This window comes from Mustela lutreola, chromosome 7, assembly GCF_030435805.1.
Source record: "Mustela lutreola isolate mMusLut2 chromosome 7, mMusLut2.pri, whole genome shotgun sequence".
In the NCBI taxonomy this organism is placed as follows: domain Eukaryota; kingdom Metazoa; phylum Chordata; class Mammalia; order Carnivora; family Mustelidae; genus Mustela; species Mustela lutreola.
In genome coordinates this window covers 70372610-70399607 of record NC_081296.1, presented here as the reverse complement: position 1 = coordinate 70399607, position 26998 = coordinate 70372610, and the positions used below count along the sequence as shown (strand labels likewise).

The 26998-nt window shown below is 36.9% G+C and overlaps 1 protein-coding gene and 1 long non-coding RNA gene across 3 annotated transcripts in view; one reads left to right on the top strand and one right to left on the bottom strand.

The window, feature by feature from the left end:
• The window catches only part of GOLM2 (golgi membrane protein 2), a 107238-nt gene that overhangs the window by 34116 nt on the left and 46124 nt on the right, over positions 1 to 26998 (bottom strand). For both annotated transcript variants that reach the window (XM_059181394.1, XM_059181395.1), the window contains exons 7-8: positions 9888 to 9986; positions 7682 to 7852 (exon numbers count right to left, since the gene is read on the bottom strand). In XM_059181394.1, the coding sequence (XP_059037377.1) occupies positions 7682 to 7852; positions 9888 to 9986 (270 nt within the window). The remainder of the gene's footprint in view (positions 1 to 7681; positions 7853 to 9887; positions 9987 to 26998) is intronic.
• LOC131836215 (uncharacterized) lies at positions 7863 to 26970 on the top strand. The gene is made up of 3 exons (XR_009355541.1): positions 7863 to 7922; positions 18670 to 18826; positions 26181 to 26970. It is a non-coding gene; the product is annotated as an uncharacterized LOC131836215 (long non-coding RNA).

Sequence of the window (26998 nt, the reverse complement as noted above, 5' to 3'; positions counted from 1 at the left end):
AGATCATGACTTGAGCCAAAATCAAGAGTCAGATGCTTAAGTGACTGAGCCACCTGGGTACCCCTACAGTAAGGTTACTGAGGACTATTTAGTGAAATTATTCTGGAAGAATAGAGGAAAAAATTAGATTTTTTTTTAAAGTTTCTAAGTTCAAATTATTATAAAGCAGTTTTCAAATCCATATGTGATATTCTGATTTATGCTAAGAAATATGTATTTGTCTTCATCCCTTTTCTGGCAGAGAGCTCCTAAAACATTTGGAATTTTCTAAATGAGGAAAGCCAAACTCTACCTTGTCTCCATACCTTCCAATATGTCTCTTCTGTCTGGCTATTCCAGAGTTCTATCCTTTCATAATAAGCCTGTAATCTAGGAAATAAAATGTTTCTGAGTTCTGTGAGTCACTTTACCAAATTAATCACACTTACGGGAGGGGTTGTTGGAACCTCAGATCTATCATCAGTTGGTCAGAAGCAGAGACAACAACCTGGACTGAGTAGAGTACATTATGCCCAGATAAAGAATAGATGCTTAAAAGAAATGAAGGTTCTCATAAAAGTCAAGATAGATATACCTGAATATATACAAATAAAAACCTAATGTATTAAATTCAGCTAAGGGGCAGGATATTAGATCAATAAACAAAAATCAGCCATAACTGGAGAAGTGTGGAGAAAGGAGAATCTTTGAGCACTGTTGGTAGAAATGTAAATTGGTATAGCCACCATGGAAAACAGTATGAAAGTTCCTCAGAAAAATAAAACTAGGAGTGCCTGGGTGGATCAGTGGGTTAAGCCTCTGCCTTCAGCTCAGGTCATGATCTCAGAATCCTGGGATTGAGCCCGGTGCATTGGGCTCTCTGCTGAGCAGGGAGACTGTTCCCACCCCACACCCACCACCTGCCTATCCACCTACTTGTGATCTCTCTCTGTCAATAAATAAATAAAATCTCAAAAAAAAATTGAAACTACAACTATCATATGATGCAGCAATTTTACTTTGGGTATTTATCTAAATAAAACAAAAGCACTAATTCAAAAAGATATATTCACCCCCATGTTCACTGCAGCATTATTTATAATACTCAACAGATGGAGGGGTGCCTGGGTGGCTGAGTGCATTAATATCCAACTCTTGATTTCAGCTCAGGTCATGATGAGAGGGTTGTGAGACTGAGCCACATGTTGGGCTCTGCGCTCAGTGGGGAATCTGCTTATCCCTCTGCTCCTCCCGCACTTACGCACATTCACTCTCTCTCCACTAAATTTTTTTTTTTTTTTAAAGGGAGAGCTGGAAACAATCTAAGTGTCTATCAGTGGATAAATGGATATCCAATGGAATATTATTAAACCATAAAAAAGAAGGAAAGTTTGCCATTTGGGACAATAAGGATGTAACCCGAGGGCATTATATTAAGTGAAATAAGTCAGAGAAAGACAAATACCATATGATTTCTCTTATAATTTTTTTTTAGATTTTATTCATTATTCATTTGACAGAGAGAGAGAGAGATCACAAGCAGGCAGAGAGAGAGGAGGAAGCAGGCCCCCTGCTGAGCAGAAAGCCCGATGCGGGGCTCGATCCCAGGACCCTGAGATCATGACCCGAGCCAAAGGCAGAGGCTCAACCCACTGAGTCACCCAGGCACCCCTCTTATAAATTTTTTAAAAAGGAAAAAACCCAAGTTTATAGATAAGAGTGGGCAGATAAGTAGTTGCCAGAGGTGGAAGTTGTGATGGGAAAAATGGGCAAAGGAGGGCAAAACATAAAAAACAAACTAAAGAAAACAAAAGCAGTTGATAGAAAATAGGCACAAAAATTTTAAATCCTATTTAAAGTACTGACTTTGTGTGTGTGTATATATACATGCACACACGTTTATGATGTAGGTATAATTACATGTAATATATATAAAAACACTGATCCAGAGCTATATTGCTACAATAATAAAAATAAAATACCACATTCTAAATTTTTAAGATGAAACCAACTATTACATATTTCTAGAAATTTGCATAAAAATTAAAACCTCAAAAGCCAAGGGAAAAAAGTCATTTTTCTGTGCATTATCAACGAGTAATTTGAAAAGGAAAAAGAACTAAATTTACAATAACATCAAAAAGAATAAAATGCTTAAGAATAAACCAAGGAGGCAAAAGACTTGTACTCTTAAAACTATAAAACATTGCTGAAAGAAATTAAAGATACTTTGAATTAATGGAAAGACACCCATTTTCATGTACTGGAAACTTATGATTGTTCAGATGCCAATATTCCTCAATGTAATCTACAGATTCAGCAATTGTCTTGGGGCACCTGGATGGCTCAGTCAGTACAGCATGTGACTTTCAATCTCAGGTTCATGAGTTCAAGTCCCACATTGGGTATAGAGCTTATGCTAATTAAAAAAAAAAAAATGCCAACTGCCTTTTTAGTAGTAGACAAGCAGATCCTAAGAGTCATATGGAATTGTAAGAGATCCCAAATCACCAAAATAATTTTATAAAGAACAAAGTTGGAGGACTCATACTTCCTGATTTCAAAACAACACGAAGTTACAAAACAGTGTGGTAGTGGCATCTGGGGAACAGAAGTGAGAGTCCAGAATAAACTCATACATTAACTTTGAACAAGGATGCCACAAGTGTTCAATGGAGAAAAAAAAGTCTCTTCAGCAAATAGTATGGGACAACGAATACCTGCATACAGAATAATGAAGCTGGATCTTTACCTCATATCATATATAAAACTTAGATTAAAAATAATATAAGAGGGCGCCTGGGTGGCTCAGTGGGTTAAGCCGCTGCCTTCGGCTCAGGTCATGATCTCAGGGTCCTGGGATCGAGTCCCGCATCGGGCTCTCTGCTCGGCAGGGAGCCTGCTTCCCTCTCTCTCTCTGCCTGCCTCTCCATCTACTTGTGATTTCTCTCTGTCAAATAAATAAATAAATAAATCTTTAAAAAAAAAAAAAAAAAAAAAAAAAAAATAATATAAGAAATAGATCAAAACCTGTATATAAAGGACAAAACTATAAAGCTTTTAGAAGAAAACATGGGGGAAATCTTGATAAGCTTTGATTAGGCAAAGCTTAGATAGGACACCAAAACCATGAATAACAAAACAAGGGATAAATTGGACTTCATCAAAATTAAAAACTTTGTACATCAAGGGACACTACCAAAGAGTGAAAAGACCACCCACTGAATGGGCAAAAATAACTGTAAATCATGTATCTGATGAGGGTCTAGTATCAGAATATAGAAAAGAATGCTCAAGGAGCCCCTGGGTGGCTGTCATTAGATGTCTGCCTTCAGCTCAGGTCATGATCCTGAGGTCCTGGGATCAAGCCCTGCTTAGCAGAAAGCCTACTTCTCCCTCTCCCACTCCCCCTGCTTGTGCTCCCTCTCTCACTGTCTCTGTCCAATAAATAAATTTTAAAAGTCTTTTAAAAAATTAGAAATTAAAAAAAAGGGAATGCTCAAAACTCAACAAAGACAAGCAACCCAATTTAAAAGTGGGCAAAGGGGCGCCTGGGTGGCTCAGTGGGTTAAAGCCTCTGCCTTCGGCTCAGGTCATGATCCCGGGGTCCTGGGATCGAGGCCCGCATTGGGCTCTCTGCTCAGCAGGGAGCCTACTTCCCTTCCTCTCTCTCTGCCTGCCTCTCTGCCTACTTGTGATCTCTGTCTGTCAAACAAAACAAAACAAAAAAAGTGGGCAAAGGACTTGAATAGACATTTTCCCAAAAAGATTTATACAAATGACCAATGAGTACATGAAAAGATACTCAATTTCCTTAGTCATTAGGGATATGCAAATGGAAATCACAATGAGGGGCACTTGTCTGTCTCAGACAGTGGAACATAAGACTCTTGATCTCAGTGTTGTAAGTTTGAGCCTCACAGTGGATGCAGAGATTACTTGAAAACAAAATCTTTAAAAAAAGAAAAGAAAAGAAAATCACAGTGCGATACCACTTCACATCCACTAGGATGACAACAGTGAAAAATAAAACAACGAACCCCAGAAAGTACTAAGTTTTGGCAGGGATGTGGAGAAATAACTGTCTTACATGCTGGTAGGACTGTAAAATGATACAGCTACTGTGGAAAATAGTTTGGCAGTTCCTTCATAAAGCTAAACATAGAATTACCATATAGCCCAGCAATTCAATATCTACATATACACTTAAAAGAATCAAAAAAACAAGTGTTCAACAAGAACTTGCAAATCAATGTTCATACAGCACTATTCATAATAGCCAAAAGTGGAAACAACTGAAATTCAGATAAATGGATAAACAAAAGGTATTCATACAACTGAATGTAATTTAGCCATAAAAAATAAAATACTGATACATGGTATAACAGGCTGAATCTTGAAAACATCATGGTAAGTATAAGTAGCCAGACACAAAAGGTCACATATTATGATTCCATTTATATGAAAGATTCAGAATAGGTGAACCCCTCAGGTCAGAAAGCAGATTAATCTTTGCCAGGGACTGTGGGTAGGAGAGAACCAGGAGTGACTGCTTAATGGATACAGGTTTTTCTTTTGGGGTGATGAAAATGTTCTAGAACTAGATAATTGTGATGATCGCCCAACATTATGAATGTACTAAATGCCACAAAATGTACACTTTGGTAAATTTTATGTGCATTCTGCCATAGTTTAAAAATTATTTTTAATTAAAAAAATTCTTGCATGATAAAATAAAATAAATTCTCATATCAGGAAAGGCAATGAAGAGTAAAACTGTGGCAAAGGTAATTTTTAAAAGGTTAATATCTGAAATTACATATAAAGATTTGACACAAAGATATAGGATCAATATCTAAAGTTATCAGGCTAAGTGGTCAAACTGATACATGGATTATATACCAAGAAATAATTACAGTAAAATTCCTCACATGAAAATGGAGAAGCTACTAGGAAGTAAATGTTTATTAAAACATTTTTAAGGAATCATTATATTCTAAATGTCTCATAAAAGAGTTAAAAACCAAATGTGGTCAGGCCACAGGGAAATAAGTAAGTTTAAAATCTCCAGTGACACCTGCCCTTTCTCCTGTGGTCTCTTAATCTAATAATTGTATTATTGCCATTAAAGGATGCAGTTATTAAAAAAAAAAAATCTCCAGTGACATAGTGAAACTGTTCTGGAGAACAATCTGACAGACAATATGTAACTGGAACTATAAAAAAGGTTGTCAGATATTTTGACCTAGGAATTTCAGTTTGGGGACTACTTTTATTTTTTTTTTTTTTTTTTTTTTTTAAAGATTTTATTTATTATTTTATTTGACAGAGAGAGATCACAAGTAGGCAGAGAGGCAGGCAGAGACAGAGGGGGAAGCAGGCTCCCTGCTGAGCAGAGAGCCCGATGCGGGGCTCGATCCCAGGACTCTGAGATCATGACCTGAGCCGAAGGCAGCGGCTTAATCCACTGAGCCACCCAGGCGCCCCTGGGGACTACTTTTAAAGGAACACCCTCAAAGTAGGAGAAGCAGGAAATAATCTGAAGATAAGATATTCACAGCCATGACAACTAACATGAGAAAATATGAAATAATTTGTATAGTCAATAAAAAAGAGTTAAGCTAAATGAACTTTTATTATTGCTTAAGCACAATGGAATATATGCGCCTATACATGTGTGTATATGTATGTATCTATTTAATATGACAACTGTGTAACTATTTGATAGGTTAAAATGTAAGTAAAGATAATGCTAATGTAAAGCACAAAACAGTGCTCCCACTGATTTCAACTCTATATATACAATGAAAAGAATTTGGAATAAGACTTTAAAACTCAACAGGCTCTTTTAAGTAAGTTGTAGAGAATAATAATTTCCTGGCAATTATTTTCCAATCACATTCTTTATTCAAAGATCAGTTAAAAAAAAAAATACAGATATGGGAAAAATAAAAAGTTTTTCAGGATGAACTATAAGCTTAGAATAAAGTCTTAAATGAATTAAGATATTGAATAAAGGTATTTTGTTTTACGCTATCTCTTTCTGTTCAGATACAAGTTTTCAGGCCAATTCCTCAACAAGACTTAGAGGAAAATATTTTCAGTGTATTTTTTTTAAAGACTTATTTATTTCAGAGGGTCATGCCTCAATCCCATGACCCTGAGACCATGACCCAAGCAGAAATCAACAGTCTGATGCTTAACCAACTGAGCCACTCAAGCACCCTTCATTGAATTTAAACGTTAGGGGCACCTGGCTGGCTCTGTCAGAAAAACATGCAACTCTTGATTTCAGGGTTTTGAGTTTGAGACCTAGGCTGGATGTAGAGACTACCTGAAAATAAAATCTTCAAAAAAATTAGCCACATTTGTTTAATAAAAATTCAGGGTGCCTGAGTGGCACAGTTAGTTAAGCAACAATCTTTGGCTTAGGTCATGATCCCAGGGTCCTGGAATCGAGTTCTGCATTGGGTTCCCTGCTCAGTGGGTGTCTGCTTCTCCCTCTGCCCCTCTCCCTCCACTCGTTCTCTCTCAATCTCTCTTTCTGACATGTGTCCAAAAATAAAATAAGCAAGTCTTTTTAAAAAAAATGTTTTTCAGATGATACTTCATTCAGTCTACCTGGATACACTTTAAAATATCATGGAAGGAGAAAGTGAGTTAAACGTATGCAAAGTATAACACCCAGTGTACATAATAAATAAATAAATAAATAAAAACTATCACTAGGGGGGAAAAAAAAACGAAGACCGAGGAAACAATATATGCAAACTATATATTCATATAGATGAAGAAATATGAACAACTGTCAAAAGACCAATAAAAATGTTGAATAGATTAAAAAATATAATACTGTGCAGTCCTCACTGTACAAGGAACCTGTGCAGAAGTACCTGCCTAAACACTGCTCTAAACAGTTGTTGCCATAGAAGCCATCATAAAAAGCCAACAAAGGCAAATTGCAGCTTTGAAGTTCAGAAGGTGAAGGGAAAAAGCTTTATAAAGCAAAAGTAGCGAAAAGTATAGTTTAAGGGAACTGACCTAAGAGATATGTCCTGTTCAAACTTTGCTATTGGAATTTCTCGCACTTCCTAAGAACCTGCCAATTAGAGAGTTACGCAGATTAACAGCTACTGTCCACTTATTAAAGTTGATACCCCTGAAACAATTAAGCAGTGATAAGTCATTACATGGTACTACAAATTTGTTCAATTCCTTTCACTTCTCTCCTAACACTTAAATGAAGCAAATTGCAACTGGAGGGAAGAGAAAAGAGAGCACCATTGAGCCTTCTACTATGGCTGTCTCCCCAGATCTGCATATCTCCCAGAATCCGTTTATCAAAACTACTTATCTTCTCCTCCTAAGCAAAGTTTTCATTCATTAGCCTAACAAAACATATCTTTTTTCACTTCTCCAAAAAATTTTATAGTCATAAGAACAGCATTTTTAAAAAATTCAACTCACCTGAAGTTCATTATTTAATAATGGAAAACAAGAGAAGCTTTTTAAAGTTTTCTTTAATATATGTCTATCCATTTAAAACTTGCTTTCCTTTTAATTTCACCACCATCACACCTTCTCTCTATATGCATATAACTTCACACTCATTAGAGACTATAATAATGAAGATCTTAACTAATCCTTGTAAACATACTATATTTAAATCTTTTCAGCATAACATTCATCAACTGATTCTTACTTTGCTTCAACTTATGGAAATCACCGACTCTATCCTTGGTAGCCTGCTTTAGTATATCTGCTTGAATTCTGGGTACACTCTCCAAGTACGGGCCTGGAATTAAACGCTGAAGAGGGTTGGAAGGGTTCTGTTTTGAAGTTCCAGCATTTCCATTGTGATGTCCATGAGAATCTATAGCATAAAAACATCAAACCAAAGTCATATTTTGCTGAGGAATTTCACAAGACCTGCTTTAGAAAAGGTAAGACAACTGTTGTTTGAAACTGCATACTCAGGCAGGGTTTTTGGGGGGAGGGGGACTTTATTCTAACTTCTTTAATCAAATCTGACAGCTAATGTGATTTTAGCTATGAGAAGTTGACTAATCATTCCTAGCTAAGTATCTCTGGTACTGATTTTATAGACATATCCAACAGAGAGATATATAATAGAAACCCAAAGATTTTAATGGGATTAAAGACCTGTTTCTTTGGGGGTGCCTGGGTGGTTCAGTTGGTTGAGCGTCTGTCTTGGGCTTAGGTCATGATCCCAGGGTCCTGGGATTGAGACCCATGTCAGGCTCTCTGTTCAGCAGAAAGCCTGCTTCTCCCTCTCCCTCTGCCTTCCTCCCCACCTACTTGTGCTCTATCTCTCTGTCAAATAAATAAATAAAATCTTTAAAAAAGAAAAAAAAAAAAAGACTTGTATCTTTGGGGCACCTGGGTTGCCTAGTCGTTAAGCATCTGCCTTCGACTCAGGTCATGACCCCAGGGTTCTAGGATTGAGCTCCCTGCTCAGCAATAAGCCTGCTTCTCCCTTTCCCACTTCCCTGCTTGTGTTCCCTCTCTCACTATGTCTCTGTCAAATAAAAAAATAAAATCTTTTTAAAAATTGGGGAAAAAAAGACCTGTATCTTCTTCTCCCTTCAAACTCTGTATTGCTATCAGAAATCTCTGGTCTCTAAGTCATTTTCTTTTCTTTCTTAAAGCGTTTATTTATTTATTTGCTGGGGGTGGGGGAGAGAGACGGTGTGCGTGCACAAGCAGGGGAGAGGAAGGAGAGGGAGAGAGAGAAGCAGGTTCTCCACTGAGCAAGGAACACAATGTGGGACTTGATCCCAGGACCCTGGAATCATGACTAGAGCTAAAGGAAGATGCTTAACCAACTGAGCCACCCAGGCATCCCATCTCTAAGTCATTTTCATCTACACAGTAACTCAGAACTGTTAATTTTTTTTTCCAGTTCATATTTTTAAGTAATCTCTACACCCAATGTGGGGCTGAAACTCAGGAGCCCAAGATCAAGAGTCATAGACTCTACAGACTGAGTTAGCCAGTATTAAATCTTGATTCTTTCTTTCTTTCTTTTTAAAGATTGTTTAAATATTTTTTAAAGATTTTATTTATTTGACGGAGAGAAAAAGAGCACAAGCAGGGGGAGCAGCAGGCAGAGGGAGAGGGAGAAGCAGGCTCCCCTCTGAGCAGGAAGTCTAATGTGGGACTGGATCCTAGGACCCTAGAATCATGACCTGAGCCAAAGGCAGACACTTAGTGGACTGTGCCACCCAGGTACCCCATAAAGGTTTTATTAAGTAATCTTTACACCCAATCTGGGGCTCAAACTCATAAACCCCAGAGATCAAGAGTCACAGGCTCTACCGACTGAACCTGCCAGGCCCCCATGCTAACTCTTGATTCTTTATTAGTTAACTCCTGGATAAAACTTTCCTTTCCCCCACTCCCTTTCTTCCTCATCAAAGCCCTGATTTAGATCCTTACTATAATTAATTTTAATCATATCAATTCTCATTTTAGAGGAACATTTCTATAAAATGAAATACATATTCAGTAGAAGACAAATACATTTATAAGTAAGGAGTAGGGAGTTGAATACAGATGGATGTAGTTGTTAATAGAAGGACTCTGTGAGATAAATTTCAACACATTTTGAAAAGGGTAAACACAAACAGACTGGCAGAGATGAAAGGGAACATAGTCCAGACAGGCAGAACAAATAATTCTTCTGCTCTTCAGAACACTTCAGACAAAGTGTACTTTTAAAGGATTATTTATTCCTGAATTTTGATCAATCACTGGGAAATATGTAACATTAACTAGAATGAATGCTACTTCACCATGTTACTAAATGACATGTTTTATTCACTATCTAACAACACTCGACCAGTAAATTGGTTTTCAAATGGAATTTTAAGAATATGACTTCATACCTGGAGCCATATTTGGGGAGAGAGGTTGTCCAGTTGGAATATGGGAGATTGCTTGATGACTTTCATATTGAGAAACAGAAATAGAGGGTTTCCTTAGAGCTAAAAGAAAAGATATCCATATTATTCCTGACAATATGATTTCCAAAAACCAACCACCATGAATCTATTTGCACTGCACTAATCCTATGATGCTTGTTTTAATTTTATAATCTTTATAGTTGATATATTAACTAATTAACTTAATTAAGTGAAACATTGTACTATCCATCACAGATTTTGGTGACCAATAAATCTGACCAGGATATAAAATAGATGGAACTCATATGTTTTGGACACCACTATATCCCCATCACCCAGAATAAATGGCACATAACAAAAGCTCAACTAAGATTTGATGAATGAAAAAACAAATGAATCTCTTCAGATACAGCAAGATCTTTTTCTATTGATAGTACAAATAAAAATCGACATTTAAAGATTAGGTAAAGCAATGAGAATATGCTACTCTAAGTTGCTCAGATTTTTTTTTTTATTATTTTTTTTTTTTTTAGATTCCATTTATTTATTTCACAGAGATTACAAGTAGGCAGAGAAGCAGGCAGAGAGAGAGAGGATGAAGCAGGCTCCCTGCTAAGCAGAGAGCCCGATGTGGGGCTCGATCTAAGGACCCTGGGATCATGACCTGAGCCAAAGGCAGAGGCTTTAACCCACTGAGCCACCCAGGTGCCCCAGTTGCTCAGATTTAAAAAAAAAATTAAATATGACTGATGGAACAATGCATTTTATTTTATTTTATTTTATTTTTTTAAACTAATTTTTTTTTTAAGGTTTAGCACTTTGTCGTTTTTTTTTTTTTTTTTTAAAGATTTATTTATTTATTTATTTGACAGAGAGAAATCACAAGTAGGCAGAGAGGCAGGCAGAGAGAGAGAGAGGAGGAAGCAGGCTCCCTGCTGAGCAGAGAGCCCGATGCGGGACTCGATCCCAGGACCCTGAGATCATGACCTGAGCCGAAGGCAGCGGCCTAACCACTGAGCCACCCAGGCGCCCTGCATTTTATTTTTGAAGAGGGAAAATTTATATTTTGTACAAAGAGCTTTACTAAGAAAGATGTACATCTTCTAGTGGGGACCTTATTCTCTCTTAAGAAATGAAGGCAATAATGAAAAATCATTTTCCACTCACTGCCACTAACGCTACAGTTTCCCTGGGCAGCTTAACAAGATAGAAACAAGAGAACAAAGAAACTAGAGAGAGCGGAAACAGGTAAGAAGAAAAAAACAGAGAACCCATCTGTAAGATAGATTAGTGGCACATTTTATTCTTCTAAAACTTTGGTGGCAGAGATAATGTGTTCTTATCTCATCAGAGGAAAATCAGCCATCCTTACAGTTAAGGACCATACGACTAGGTTCTGATTTGAGGACATAAGCAAACTGAATGTGCCACTTCCAGGTATGGCAATAAAATCTGTGCAAATCACCCACAACCTCTCTCCCTTTTCTGCTGCAACTCAGGATGCTACATGAGAAGATAAATGTTATCAAATAATGAAAGAGACACTACTTGGGAGGACAGCTACAAGATAATCATCCAACCTATATCAGACTGTAAAATGAACAATAAAGAAATAAAGTGACTGCAATTGGGGGTTGTTTGCTAATATAACACACCTGATGAATTCTTTCTTTCTCTCTTTTTTTGGAGGAGGGAGAGAGAGTCTTAAGCAGGTTCCCTGCTCAGCACAGAGCCAGACATGGGACTCAATCTCATGACCCTGAGATTATGACCTAGGATATGACAGTTAGAGGCTTCTCCCAAGGGTCTGAACAAATGATGACCTAGAAAACTACTAGTGGGCTTGAAGATAAGTGACAGTGCTAATCTCACTCTCCAATTTCTACAGAGTTCTTCAAATTCTTTTTCTATATACATGTATCTAATGTTTATTCCACAAAAATGAGATATTATACTTGCTTTCTTGTTTTTTTCTGCTTTTTTCATTTAAAAATCATAAATATATTTGTATGTTAATAAAGTTACAGTTCAACATTATAATTTTTTAACAACTACATACCATACTTTATGGATATAATAAATTTAATGAATTAACCCTCCGTATAACACATATAACTTTCAGTTTGTCATTATAAACAATTTTGTGTTATGCCTTTTTACATCTACACGATAGAGTAAATTCTCAGGGAAGTACTAAGCAGTAGGGCAAGACAAACAATAATTTATATCAAAGCATTTCTAACTTTCTATGTATTTTACCCTGGTCCTCTCCATTGAGGACCATTAAGAACCAGGGGAAAGTAGATAAATCAACAGAAAATACCATGCTGCCATCAGATAATATTAATAACTAGGCTACTAAAAGATATATCATTGATAAAGCCATTAGTAAAGAAAAGTACCAAAGATAAAATGACAAAGCCTAGTTTGATAAAGACAAAACACAGGAAATAAAATTGTAGCACAGAGTATTTACCCTACTACTCGGGTTCTGCCTTTTATATTTTTTATAAAGGAGAGCTATCTGTATGAAAATTCAATCACTCAACAATATCTATTAAGTATCTATTATATGCTAGACACTGTTATAAAAAGCTGGAGATTCAACAGTGAACAAAATAGACCAAGTTACTGTCCCTATGAAGCTTACATTCTTGTTGGGTAGATAATAAGTAAATAAGAATATGTATAAAATATAAATGTCAGAGTGAAAACTGCTATGTATAAAGTAAGATAGAGATATGACAGGGAGTGGTGGAAGATTCTACTTTATATAGCTTGGTCAGGGGAGCCATTTTCAAAAAAGAGACATTTGAGCAGAGTGTTTAAATCACTTATTTATTTATTTATTTATTTGTCAGAGAGAGAGAGGGAGAGAGAGCGAGCACAGACAGACAGAATGGCAGGCAGAGGCAGAGGGAGAAGCAGGCTCCCTGCCAAGCAAGGAGCCCGATGTGGGACTCGATCCCAGGACGCTGGGATCATGACCTGAGCCGAAGGCAGCTGCCTAACCAACTGAGCCACCCAGGCGTCCCTAAATCACTTTAAATCATGTTTGAACCAACATGGAGGGAAAGCATTCAGGCAAAGACCATCAAGTACACACAAAGGCCTTGAGACAGGAGATGCATAGCATATCTGAGAACTGCAAAGAAAGGAGTGAGGGAGAAGTGTTAGAAAGGAGGTCAGAGAAGAAAGAAGGATCTATATTAGAGACATAACAGTTAAAACATTAGGAAGAATTGGTTAGAGGGATGGGGGGCTGATGGCTGGGACTATATTTGGCAATTCCAAAGGAGGCAATAATGTACTACTAATAATAACAGTAGCTCCTATTTTCTGACTGTTTGGTATAAAGCAGGCACTAATCTCATGTCACTCTCACACCCCAGACTTTTTTAAATATGGACAAAAATATTTAAGACAACAGTTTTCAAATCTATGTGAGATAAATATGCCTTTCACAGATGAGGAAAGTGAAACTCATGACAGAAGATATACATTTCACTTGATTTAAAAATTCAAAGTAGCATTTCTGGAGAAAATCACTGAGATGCTTATAAAAGGTGATAGAAAGTTTAGGGTTAATCCTCCTTCACATCTCTCTTGGACCTCAGTTGCAGTCCCTACTCTGAGAGCCAAAATAGAACTGTCCGCATTTCCTTTTTCCAACAACAGGGCTACAACCTCAAAAATGTTCAAACCTTCCAGTTTTTGTCTTACAGGGCATCACAATCCAGTGACTATGACTAGTGAGAAGTTACATGGCACTAATAGGCAACAGTCCTCAACTCTGGAAGCACAGCGCCTTACAGATACCACCCTGGACATACTGCATATGGAGGTGGTACACAGATATCTATATTCATTAAAAGCTCCAAAAGTGGTTCTGCTGCATAGCCAAGAGAATAAAAGACAGAATAAAAAGCATAAGCTTTGGAATTAGACCAGGACTTAAATCATGATTCTGTAATTTATTAACTGTATGATTTTGGGTTAGTGACTTCTGAAAGCCCTAGTCTTCATCTAAAAAACAGGAATAATGCCATTTACCCTGCATGATTGTTTTGGAGGCTAAGTAAGAATATTAACTAAAGAATTATGATATAAGTCGGAAAATAGTAGGTGTTCAATATATACTGAAGTTGTCAAAGTTGAGTATTAATCCTTAAATGAAAAAAGAATCCAAGATTCCTGCTGAAAAAACAAAAACATTGAAATGTAGAACTACTGGCTCTAGCCAATATATTGAGCTTCATGAATACATAGTTTGCTCATATTCAGGGGATCCTGATGAATGTTTACTTACAGTAATGCTTTGGGAATTTATGAAACTCTAATTGGTAAGTGCCCATAAAAATATTAATCATCTTGAAGCATGAACATTAAATATAAAACAATGATACAACATTTTAATGTTCCTTTGTTCTGCATATACAAACAGATATAACATGCTTGTAAACTGTTCAAATACGAGCCAGTAGAACCATCCCCACCCTCTGAGCAATATAGATACATATCTAAAGAGACTATTAAAATGATATATTCATGTAGCTCGTAAGACCTGGCCTGTGAACTCCACATCCTTCATATTTGGAGATCCATTTATATAATTTCAAAAGAGCAACACAAACTTCCACTGCTAGCCATGACATAGAAGTCAGCACTGGACTTACCCTCTCACACCGCAGACTTTTTAAAATATGGACAAAAATATTTAAGACAACAGTTTTTAGGCATTGGACAACCAGCAGCACAAGACTAACTCTTGAAAGAAGGGCTATATACATGAGATGGGCAATCTCAGTGAGCAAAGGAGGCAGAGATCATCAGAGTTTGGGCTGCTAAGATGGTTGGAATTTTTAAGACAGAATACTACAGAGAAAGAAGCCGTGTGGGGTGAAATGGAGGAGAGAGATCTGCATGGATATTCCACTTGGGTCTTTGGCTGAGGCCTCAGCTAATACACACACAGGATAAGACTCTAGAGGGGCTAACAGAAAGCACTTGCTGCTGTAGGGCTGAGAGCTGAAAAGAAACAGGTCATAAAGCACTTGGAAACAATGCATCTTTGGGCCAGCCACAATAGAGAATCTTTACTGACCATCGTGGGCATTCAGATGAGATGCTACAAGGCCTACTTTAGAAGTAGGGATCATACCGTATAGTTAAGGGTCATGCCTTCAGATGAAAAACAAAATCAAAAACTAACCTGTCCTGACAGCATAAAATCAAGAGCATTCACCAGTAATTTAACTTTCTGCCAGAATAAAACTTAGCACCCTTTAAAAAACAAAACCCATACTTCTATACTATAGCATTCATACAGACACAATAAAATTACTAGACATAGAAAGAAGCAGGAAATAATACCCATAATCAAAGAAAAAAAACAATCAACAGAAACAGACTCAGAGATGACCCACCTGCTGAAACTACATACAAGGAACTGTAAACAACTGTTTTTCACACACACACACAATTTAAAGGAAAAAATGGAGACATCCAGTAGAGAAATGGAAACTAAAAAAAGAACCAAGCAGAAATTCTAAAACTCAAAACACGTCTCAAATGAAAAATACACTGGATGGGTTTTGAACAACAGACTAAACACCGTAAAAAAGGGTCAATGAATTTGAAGACAGATCAAAGACATTAAACAAACTGATTGAGAAAAAGTACTGCAAAAAAACTAAATAGAACTTCAGTGAACTACGGGATAATATAAAGCAGTCTGAAATGTATGTATCTTGAATTCCAGAAGGAAAAAAAAGAGAACAGGGCAGAAAAAATTTGAATAACATCTGAATTTGAATGAAGGCTGAAAATTTCCCAAATTTGGTGGAAAACATCAACCCACATACTGAAGAACCTCAGGGAATCTCAAGCAGGACAAATACAAAAAACCCAGGAGACCATTTCAATGTATATCTTAGTGAAACTCATGAAAACCAAAGCTATAGAAAAAACCTTAAAAGCACTTATCAAAAAAAAAAAAAAAAAAAGCATACTATCAGTACCTGCCTGGCTCAGTTAGTAGAGCACACAATGCTTGATTCTCAGGGTAGGAGTTCAAGCTTCACAAGGGCATAGAGCTTACTTTAAAAAAAAACAAAAACAAAAACAAAAACACAGTAATACAAAGGCACATCAAAAATAAGGATGGCAAGCTCAGAATCAACAAAGTCTATAAAACAGTGGAATTGTATTTTTAAAATGATAAAAAAAATCAACTTGAGGGCGCCTGGGTGGCTCAGTGGGTTAAGCCGCTGCCTTCGGCTCAGGTCATGATCTCAGGGTCCTGGGATCGAGTCCCGCATCGGGCTCTCTGCTCAGCAGGGAGCCTGCTTCCCCCTCTCTCTCTCTGCCTGCTTCTCTATCTACTTGTGATTTCTCTCTGTCAAATAAATAAATAAAATCTTTAAAAAAAAAAAAAATCAACTTGAATTTCTTTTTTTTTTTTTTTTTAAGATTTTATTTATTTATTTGTCAGAGAGAGAAAGTATAGGCAGCCGGAGGTACAGGGAAGCTCCCCACTATGCAGGAAGCCCGATGCAGGACTCAATCCCAGGACTTTGGGATCATGACCTGAGCCGAAGGGAGACACTTAACCACCAAGCCAGTCACCCAGGGGTCTCTTAAATTTCTATATTCAGTAAAAACATACCTCAAAAATGATTATGAAATAAAAATGTTTTTAGATAAAAGTTGAAGAAAATGTGTTGTTAGAAGATCTGCATTTCAAGAAATGTTAAAGGAAGTTCTCCTAGCTGAAGGGAAAATAATAATCAAGATAGAGATCAGAACCTAGGGGCACCTGGGTGGCTCAGTTAGTTAAGCCTCTCACTTGGTTTTGGCTCAGGTCATGATCTTGGGGTTGTGCTATCGAGCCATGAGTGGGGCTCCACACTCAGCAAGGAGTCTGCTTAAGAGTCTTTCCCTCTCATTCTACCCCTCCCCCTGCTCTCTCTCTCTCTCAAATAAATAAATAGATCTTTAAGATCTTTAAGAAAAGAAGATTCTCTCTCTCCCTTTCCCTCTGCCCCTGCCCCCACAACTCACAAACACTCTCTCTCTCACTCTTCCTCTTTAAAAAAAAAAAAAAAAGAAGAAGAAAGAAAGAAAAGAAAAGAAACTAGAATCCTTAGGAAGGAATGAAGAGCACTAGAAAAGGTATGAATATGGTAAATACAAGAGACCATAATATATTCTTCTCTTATGTTCTTTCTTTGTTTCCCCCCTATTTTTTATTAACACATGTTTTATTAGCCCCAGGGGTACAGGTCTGTGAATTGCCAGGTTTACACACTTCACAGCACTCACCATAGCACATACCCTCCCCAATGTACATAACCCCACCACCCTCTCCCTACCCCCCTCCTCCCAGCAACCCTCAGTTTGTTTTGCGAGATTAAGAGTCTCTTATGGTTTGTCTCCCTCCCAATCCCATTTCTCTTATGTTCTTAAAATAAAGTTTTTTAAAGCAAAATAATACTAAAAGTATTAGGATTTATATATAAATAAAATACACAACAGAAGATGAAGCGATGCTAATGGCATCACACCTCGGTAAAGTTCTATATTTCACATGAAGGACTACAAGATTATTTCTAAATAGACCTTGCTATAGAAAGGATGCAAACAGTAATCCCTGGAATAACCACTAAAACACAGAACTTTTTAAGTATAGTTCTTAAAAAGTGAGAGAAACAGATACCATTTAAACCCTCAAACCCAGTGAGTACTAACTATCCTACTCTCCCTAGGTATTTTCTTTTTTTTTTTTTAAGATTTTATTTATTTATTTGACAGAGAGATCACAAGTAGGCAGAAAGGCAGGCAGAGAGAGAAAGGGGAGGAAGCAGCCTCCCTGCTGAGCAGAGAGCCCGATGCGGGACTCGATCCCAGGACCCCGAGATCATGACCTGAGCCGAAGGCAGCGGCTCAACCCACTGAGCCACCCAGGCGCCCCTCCCTAGGTATTTTCTAATTCAAGACCCTATTTTGATTCCTTTTTTCTTAATTGTGGCCCCATAAAATATGACAACGAAAGAAATTATAAACCAATGTACCATTAGAAGTTTTTGCATCTTTAGTAGCAATTTCCAGTAATACAATTTTTTTTTTTTAAAGATTTTATTTATTTATTTGACAGAGAGAAATCACAAGTAGATGGAGAGGCAGTCAGAGAGAGAGAAAGGGAAGCAGGCTCTCTGCCGAGCAGAGAGCCCGATGCGGGACTCGATCCCAGGACTCTGAGATCATGACCTGAGCCGAAGGCAGCGGCCTAACCCACTGAGCCACCCAGGCGCCCCTCCAGTAATACAATTTGATATTATGCTAACTTAAGTATTTTTTTCCTACCCCCCAAAACCTTGCCCAATTTTATATAATTTGTTTCTTTGAAAACTTTTTCTTAAAGGGTAAGTTAGTGAATATTTTAGGGTTGGAGGCCGTACTCAACTGTTCTGGCACAAAAGCAGCCATAGACAAAATATAAATAAGCAAGGTAATGTTTCAATAAATGGTTTATTAAAACCAGCAACAAAGCTATAGTGTCCCACTACTGTCTTAAAGGATGCCTAAGAGAAAAAATTAAGTATATCTACAGTTATTTGATAAAAACTTTTAATGTATTTTTATAAATATAGATATTTCCTCTGAAAGCTCTAATCATTTAAGAATCTTAACCAAAATAAATAATAATAATAATAACTACATTATTTCTTTCTTCCTTCCTTTTTATTTACTTATTTATTTTTAGAGAGAGAGGGGAAGAGGAGCAGAGGAAGAGGGAGAAAGAATCCCAAGCAAGCACCATGCTCAGTGCAGAGCCTGATGCAGGACTGGATCTCAAGACCTCAAGATCACAAACTGAGCCAAAATCAAGAGTTGAACACCTAATCAACTGAGTCACCCAGGTGCTCCTACATTGCTTCTTTAGAACATAATCTTTTCTGGGGCTCCTAGGTGCCTCAGTCAGTTGGGCATCCGCCTTTTGCTCAGGTCATAGTCCCAGGGTCCTGGGATCGAGCACCATGTCAGGCTCTCCACTTTGCGGGGAGCCTGCTTCTCCCTCTCCTTCTGCTTATCACTCCCTCTGCTTAGGATAGAGGTTAGAGAAATGGAAACTAAAAAAAAAAAAACCAAATAGAAATTCTAGAACTCAAAACATGTCTGAAATGAAAAATCACTGGATAGGCTTTGAAAAATAGTCTAAACACCATAGAAAAATGGATAAATAAAATCAAATGGATAAATACAATCTTTTAAAAAAAAATCTTTTTTTCCCTCCTCTCAAACATCATTATAATGACCTCTCTTTAATTTTTTAAAAAATATTTATTTTTAATAGGTAATTTATACCTTATGAAATTTTGAAACCAAAATCCAAAAAGTTCAAAAGACTGTATGATTGAAAACTAAGTTACCTTTTTATCTCTGTCCTCAGTCTTCTTTCCCAAGAGTAATCACTATTATCATGTGGAGCAGTACTGTTCAATAGAACTTTCCGGAATGATGAAAATGTTCTATACTTGCGCTGCTCAGTACAGTAGCCACTAGCTACAGGCAACCATTAGGCACTTGAAGTATCTCTAGATTTAGGAACTGATTTTTTAGTTCTATTTAAGTTTAATGAAATTAAATAAATACATGTGACCACCTGCTACTATATTAGACAGTATAGATCTAGAAAATTCCCCCAAGAGAAGTGTTTTTCAACCTTAGTTACATAATACAATCACCTACAGAACACTTGCACATTCAGTGCCCAAGCTGCATCTCAGACCAAACATCAAAATCTCTGGAGTGGGACCCAGACATAATTTTATTTTAACTCCCCAATGATTCCAATATACAGACAAGGTCAAAAGCCTCTATTTCAGAAAATTAAGTATCTTACACATAGAGTAGCTCTATCTAATATATATGTATAAACCAAAAGAAGTAATTTTTTCTTTCTAAGTTATTAATTAGAAAAGAACTTCCAATTGTTTAGGAACCTAAAAATCTTTGTATCTATCAGGATTTTCCCCAAAGTAAATCATTAGAGGCAATTTTTACTAAAAGAGTAACTGGATCTTAAAACTAGAAAAAAGTTTCCATGTAAAAAATAAGATTTTTCTCTCTGTTGATACACATGACATGGAGAAGACATTTGCATCACATACTTCTAAAGAACTCTTAAAGAGTTCTCTCTTAAAGAAAATACCAACATTTGCATCACATACTTCTAAAGAACTCTTAAAGAAAATACCAACAATCCAAGAGAAAATTGGGTAAAATTGATTACCAGGTAATTTATAGAAGGCAGCAACCAAAATGGCTAATATATGAAGGGATGCTTAATGTCACTAGTACCACAGCATATTTAAGTTGAAATAAGATAGCATTTTAAAACTGTCAGAATGGCAAAAAATTAAAGTATAGCAAACCCAAATGTTAGTGAGGACGTGGATAAACAGATACTGTCCTATATTACCAGCAGAAGTATCAACTGATATTACTGAAGATGAAGATATTCTATCATGCAAGCATTCTACTTTTAAGTTCATACCCTTATACACAGTTTTGCAACCACTATGCTGAGAATTGTTTATGCGTTACCAGTGTGCTGAGCTATTGATCCCCACAACTCTGTGACTGAGGAGGGCCTGGGACAGATAGATCCCTAGTCACGTATTCTAGCCAGTAGTGGGCTCATCTTTGTAACTCAATATACTACTCAAATATTAGAATCCAGAGAGTCTCATGTGCATAAGAAGATGTAAACAAGAACATCCACTGTGGTATTGTCTGAAATAACAAAAAACTAAAAACAGTCTTAATGTTTATTATATGTGAATAATAAATCATGATATATTTATACAATGAAATAATTATAACTGTTGAAAAGCCACAGGTATGACATGGGTAAGTTGCAAAAGCATAAAATTGAGGGAGGAAAAACAAGCTATAGAATAATATACACAATAAGACACCATTTATTTAAAGCTTAAGGCAGCAAACAAAACAATACTTTATAGTTTTACAGATGCTTACAAATATAGTAAAAGTCTAAAAACATGTATGGAAATTGATACACACCAATCTCAGCATAGTAGTTACCTCTGGGGAAGAAGAGACAGGAATAGGATCTGGAGGGTACACAAGGAGGCTTCAACTTATCAGTAATGTTTTATTTCTTTAATAATAACATCAATAACAGAAATATCTGAAACAAATGTGGCAAAATGTTATGTTATTTTTGTGGCTTTCTTTTGGGGGGATGTAGGTACTTGGCTATTTATCATATTATCCTGTTTTTCTGTATTTTTATATTTTTTTAAATCTAAAAAAGCTTTAAAAACTAGTGATATAAATATATAGCTGTCTAGCATAACAGGTGCCTAAAACAGCATAAAGGTAAATATCCAGGTAAGGGTGTGGTAAAGGATTAAATTCTAAGACTCCATAAAATCTTGGAGACTAACTTAAATCAACATTAAAAACAAACAAAATCCACTGAGGTTTAGCTCTATGGTTTAGGGAGCTCAGAAGCTGAAATGTCATGTTAATCATAGTCACATGTTATATACCCCTTGACTGTTTCAAAGCTAAGACAGTTCAGCCCTGCTTTGTTATAGTTTCTGGAAGAGCCTTGGCTATCATAAATAAAACAGTCATTAACAGATAAAAATCTACTTTAAAATGACAAGGATATGTTCTTTTCTCTACTTCTTCTGTGGAGTTACTACCTCTACAGCCATTAGGGACTCCATATATATATACCAGAACTTGCACTGGCATTAAGAATTTCAGCATAGACTACTTCAGAAAGAAAAAGACAACACTCAGTAAAAAGAATGACAAGAATATGTTTCTAATGATATGCAATAATCATAATAATAACAATAGTAACTAAGATTTATATAGCTGTGGCAATAAGCCAAGCCCTGTCCTACCCACTTCACACTGAAATCTCACATTCACGCTTCAAGGTTGGAACTGTTGTTATCTTATTTTACAGATAATGTAAAGAGCAAATAAATGATCATCACACACCTATTAAAAGATGGGAGCAAAGGGTTTGAATCCTGGCAGTTTAATTCCAGATACCACTGTCCCATCTAGGTGGGGATATTCTGGTAATTCAGCAGACACATTTATTGGGACCCTGTTACATCTAAGGCATCAAGCTAGGAGCTCAAGGTACAAAAATATGAAATGGCTTCCTTTCTGTGTGCATCTGACTGACTACACAGCTCAAAGTTTCTTTTCAACAGTTACTATATCAAAATAATCTTTATACTCAAGATACAAATCTAAATGATTAAGGGTAACTATCGTGAACTATCGTGCTTTTTAAAGCAAAGCACCAACAGTTTAATGAAGTTCAAAAATTAATCTATAGGACTTCTGGTTTCTGGTTCTACAAGTAAGGAGCTTAGGAGTTGCCACACTATCCTAGTAAGTAAAAAGCTATACAGGCTGAAAAATCAACAACCCTTCCTGGATAAGAGAGAAGAGGACACAGGGCAGACCACTGTTCTTAAGAATGGAGAGACAGAAAGGTGAATACAGGAAATCACAGCTTGCAAAAAAGACTCATAAGCAGAAAGTGCCACAGGAGCCAGTGGCAGGGTAGGAAAACCTGAACTGTAATTGATGTTCAGTGTGAACAACTCACTGGAGGCTCAGTGTGTTAACTCAGAGAGTTAAAAATTCTAGGGGGACTCAGTCACAGGGAGGATCCCCACAATATTGTGAGATTTACCTCCAGGAGCTCAACTATATTCCCAAAGGAAATATTGGGGGGGGGTGTAGGTAGAATCCCCTCAGGCATGAGGAAAGGAAAAAGAAACCATTTTGAAATATACCAGAGCACTCTGCTCTTAACAAGGCCTGCCCTCAGGAGAAACTAGGCAAATAGAGCCTAATTTGCTAGGGTATTATCAGAGCGAGTGACCACAATTAGAAAAATACCCAACTTCAGCCCACTCTAGCCATCTTGTCCCACCTAAGGGGAAGGAAAAAACTGAAAAAAAAACTTGTGAAGTTCATAGACCAGAGACATAGAGTTGCTCTAAAAGAATAGAAATCATAGGACTAAAGAACACTTCAGACTTTCCACTACCTCATACCTCACTAACACATTACCAAAGACCTACTTACAGCAATAACTATTACCTTGTACATCATGTCTAACTATCAAGAAAAAAATTACAAGTCATACCAAAAGGCAAAAAAGCACAATTTGAAGAGATAGACCTAGCATCAGAGAATTTAAAACACTATGATTAATGTGCCAAAGACTCTAATGGATAAAGTACACAGCATGCAAGAACAAATAGGCAATGTAAATAGAGAGATGGAAATCCTAGAAAGAACCAAGAAGAAATGCTAGAGATAAGAAACACTGTAACAGCAAGGAAGAGTACCTTTGATGGGCTCATTAGTAAACCACACAAAGTTGAGCAAAGAGCTGTGAGCTAAAGGATCTATCAAAAGAATCCTCAAGAACTGTGACGCCTGGGTGGCTCAGCTAGTTAAGCAGCTGCCTTCGGTCAGGTCATGATCCCAGTGTCCTGGGATTGAGTCCCACATCGGGCTCCTTGCTCGGCAGGGAGTCTGCTTCTCCCTCCGCCTCTGCCCGCCATTCTGTCTGCCTGTGTTCACGCGCGCTCTCTCTCTCTGACAAATAAATTAAAAAAAAAAAAAAGAATCCTCAAAAACTAAAAAGCAAAGAGAATAATGGGGGGAAAAAAGCCACTATCTAAGACAACTACAAAACGTATAACATAATGCATAACGGGAATACTAGGAGAACAGAGAAAAGAACAGAAGAAATACTTGAAACAATAATGATGAAGAATTTCCCCCAATTTAATGTCAGGCACTAAATTGCAGGTCCAGGAAGCTCAGAGAATACTAAGCATAAGTGCCCCCCCCCCGAAACCGGCATGAAAGCATATTACATTCAAACTACAGAAAATCAAATATAAAGAAAAATTAATCCAGAAGAAGATCCCTAACAGTGTAGATAGTGTCTACTTACACAGGTATTTTTGGCATTAATGCTAAATTTACATAAAACGTATACCATTTTTTTGTGTTCTTCCCAGTTCTAAGCTATAGTGCTGCAACCATTATATGAATCAAGATAGCAAATTCATACTGTAAAAGTCAGACAAGAATTTGTTGGCATCTCATCAAAAGTATCATTATTCATCTCCATTCTAATGAAATGGTTGTGTGATTTTCGTAATCAAGCAAAAGTAGCAAGACAGGATTTTTGCCCTACTAAAGGGGTTCATGTATGCAAGACATCTGAAAACCACTGTCTGATAAGCACAATATACCTAAAAATGGTGAAGATAAGATCCTGAAGACCTCTATCATTTTCATATCATATAATTCTAATTCTGGAATTCTTTGGTGGCCAGCTAATAAATTATGATAGTGGACCAATAAGAAAATAAATGAAGACACTCATACATAGAATAGCAATGATATAATTTTAACTTGAAAACTATACACAAAAAGGTTAAAAATTATAAATTTCAATGTAAATATATATTTTTTTATATATGACATCAAAAACAAATGCATGCAAAGAAGGCATCAAAATGGCCAAGAGACACATGAAAAAGTTCTCAACATCACTCAGCATCAGGGAAATACAAATCAAAACCACAGTGAGATACCACCTCATAGCAGTCAGAATGGCTAAAATTAACAAGTCAGGAAACAACAGATGTCGGTGAAGATGTGGAGAAAGGGGAATCCTCCTACACTGTTGGTGGGAACACAAGCTGGTGCAGCCACTCTGGAAAACAGTATAGAGGTTCCTCAAAAAGTTGAAAATAGAGCTACCCTAAGACCCGGGAATAGCACTACTGGGTATTTATCCCAAAGATACAAATGTAGTGATCCAAAGGGGCACATGCGCCTGAATGTTTATATCAGAGCATCAGTGTCCACAATAGTCAAACTATGGAAACTATGGAAAGAATCTAGATGTCCATGAAGAGATAAGGGGGTAAAGAAGATGTGGTATATGTATGTATACAAACACATATGTGCATATGTGTGTGTGTATATATATATATATATATATATATACATATGTATGAATGTATATATACACAAACACACTGAAATACTATGCAGCCATCAAAAAATTAAATCTTGCCATTTGCAACGACATGGATGGAACTAGAGGGTATTACACTAAGCGAAATAAGTCAACAGGAGTAAGACAAAATTAATACAATCTCTCTGATATGAGAAGTTTAAGAGACAAGGTGAGGGACGCCTGGGTGGCTCAGTGGGTTAAAGCCTCTGCCTTCGGCTCAGGTCGTGATCCCAGGGTCCTGGGATCGAGTCCCGCATCGGGCTCTCTGCTCGGCAGGGAGCCTGCTTCCTCCTCTCTCTGCCTGCCTCTCTGCCTCCTTGTGATTTCTGTCTATCAAATAAATAAATAAATCTTTAAAAAAAAAAAAAAAAAAAAAAGAGACAAGGTGAGGGGGGGCCGTGGGGGGAAGGGAGGGAAAAAAATGAAACAAGATGGGTCCAGGGAGGGAGATAAACCATAAGAGACTCTTAATTTCAGGAAACAAACTGAGGGTTGCTGGGGGGTGGGAGTGGAGGAGGGATAGGATGGCTGGGTTATGGACACTGAGGAGGGTATGTGCTATGTTGAGTGCTATGAATTATGTAAGGCTGATGACTCACAGACCTATACCCCTAAAACAAATAATACATTATATGTTAATAAAAGAAAATACATGCAAGTTGGTAAACAACCCTTGTTCGTATCTGAATAGGGTACTTCTATATACTAAAAACCTACCATTTATCCTTGGTGAAACTTTGGGTGAAACTTAAATAACAATCAAGGGCAATGTGAAAGAGATTAATCAAGCTAAAGCTCAGTAAGTCTAGGATTGGAGTAAGTGCTGCAAAATTCAGAATAACACATGGTCCTTGTTCTCAATATTAAATTAAAGTTGAGTTAGTGGTTCTAAAACTTTAGCATAGATCAGATTCACCTGGAAAGCTGGTTAAAACACAGATTACTGGGCTCCATCCCATGAACTTCTCATTTAGTGTCTGAAATGGAACCTAAGAATTTGCTTCTAGCAAGTTCCTAGGTAATGCTGTTACTGCTGGTCCAAGGACCACACTTTAAGAACTGCTGGATGACTTCATTACTTCACAAACAAATCATGTTTATACTAACTCTGTATTTTTAAATTCCTGTTACTGCTCTTGTCCTTGCTTTTATTTTAGAGGCATATACTGTGAAGTGGAAACCCAAAAGAAAAGACATAAAAGAATTTGAAAAGATGACGAAACTATACAAATAAAAGGACCAATATTCATTCATTTGGATCTTGGGACACTTGGCAATTTGAGCCACACACAATGAGCTATAACCACAGAATTGATCCCTATGACTGGAAAAGGAATCAAAATAGCCAGGAAGAATAAAAGACATGCTGTTACTTCCAATTTTTCACCACAATAATTTGGAGTCAGCAGGAAGAGGTGCTTATGACAACCAAGAAACAGAAATGGCAAGAAAAACAAAGAGACATGTGAACAAACAAACAAAAACAACCACTGAACAAGACTAGAAGTCACCCAGAAGTGACTTCAAGTGGAAACGGTAAGAAGCTGACACATTAATGAAGAAAGAAGCAGACACTGAACAGCAATGGCCATAAAAGAAGAAAAAGAAAAGTAGAGAATAAACTATTAAAGTATGGGGTAATTAACTGAAAGGACATGCCAAGTCCTAAAAACCTATAAAAGGGTATTACCATGCCATATTAAAGCACACCAACAACACAGCAATCTGGGAACATTTTGTCTCAAAGATATGAGCCATATAGACTTTTAGTAAATACAGATGATCTAATACAGGGTAACTGTCATGAGCAATAATTGAGTTAAGAAAATGTTCAAATATGGCTGACTCTTATCAACACAAAAAAATTTTAGCAAGATTTTTCAAAGCAGTTGGATCCTAAACAAGTCCTGGCAATTAATGGGTAGTTAATTAACAGAAAATATAATCTTCCAGAGATCTATGACTTTTCTCAAAT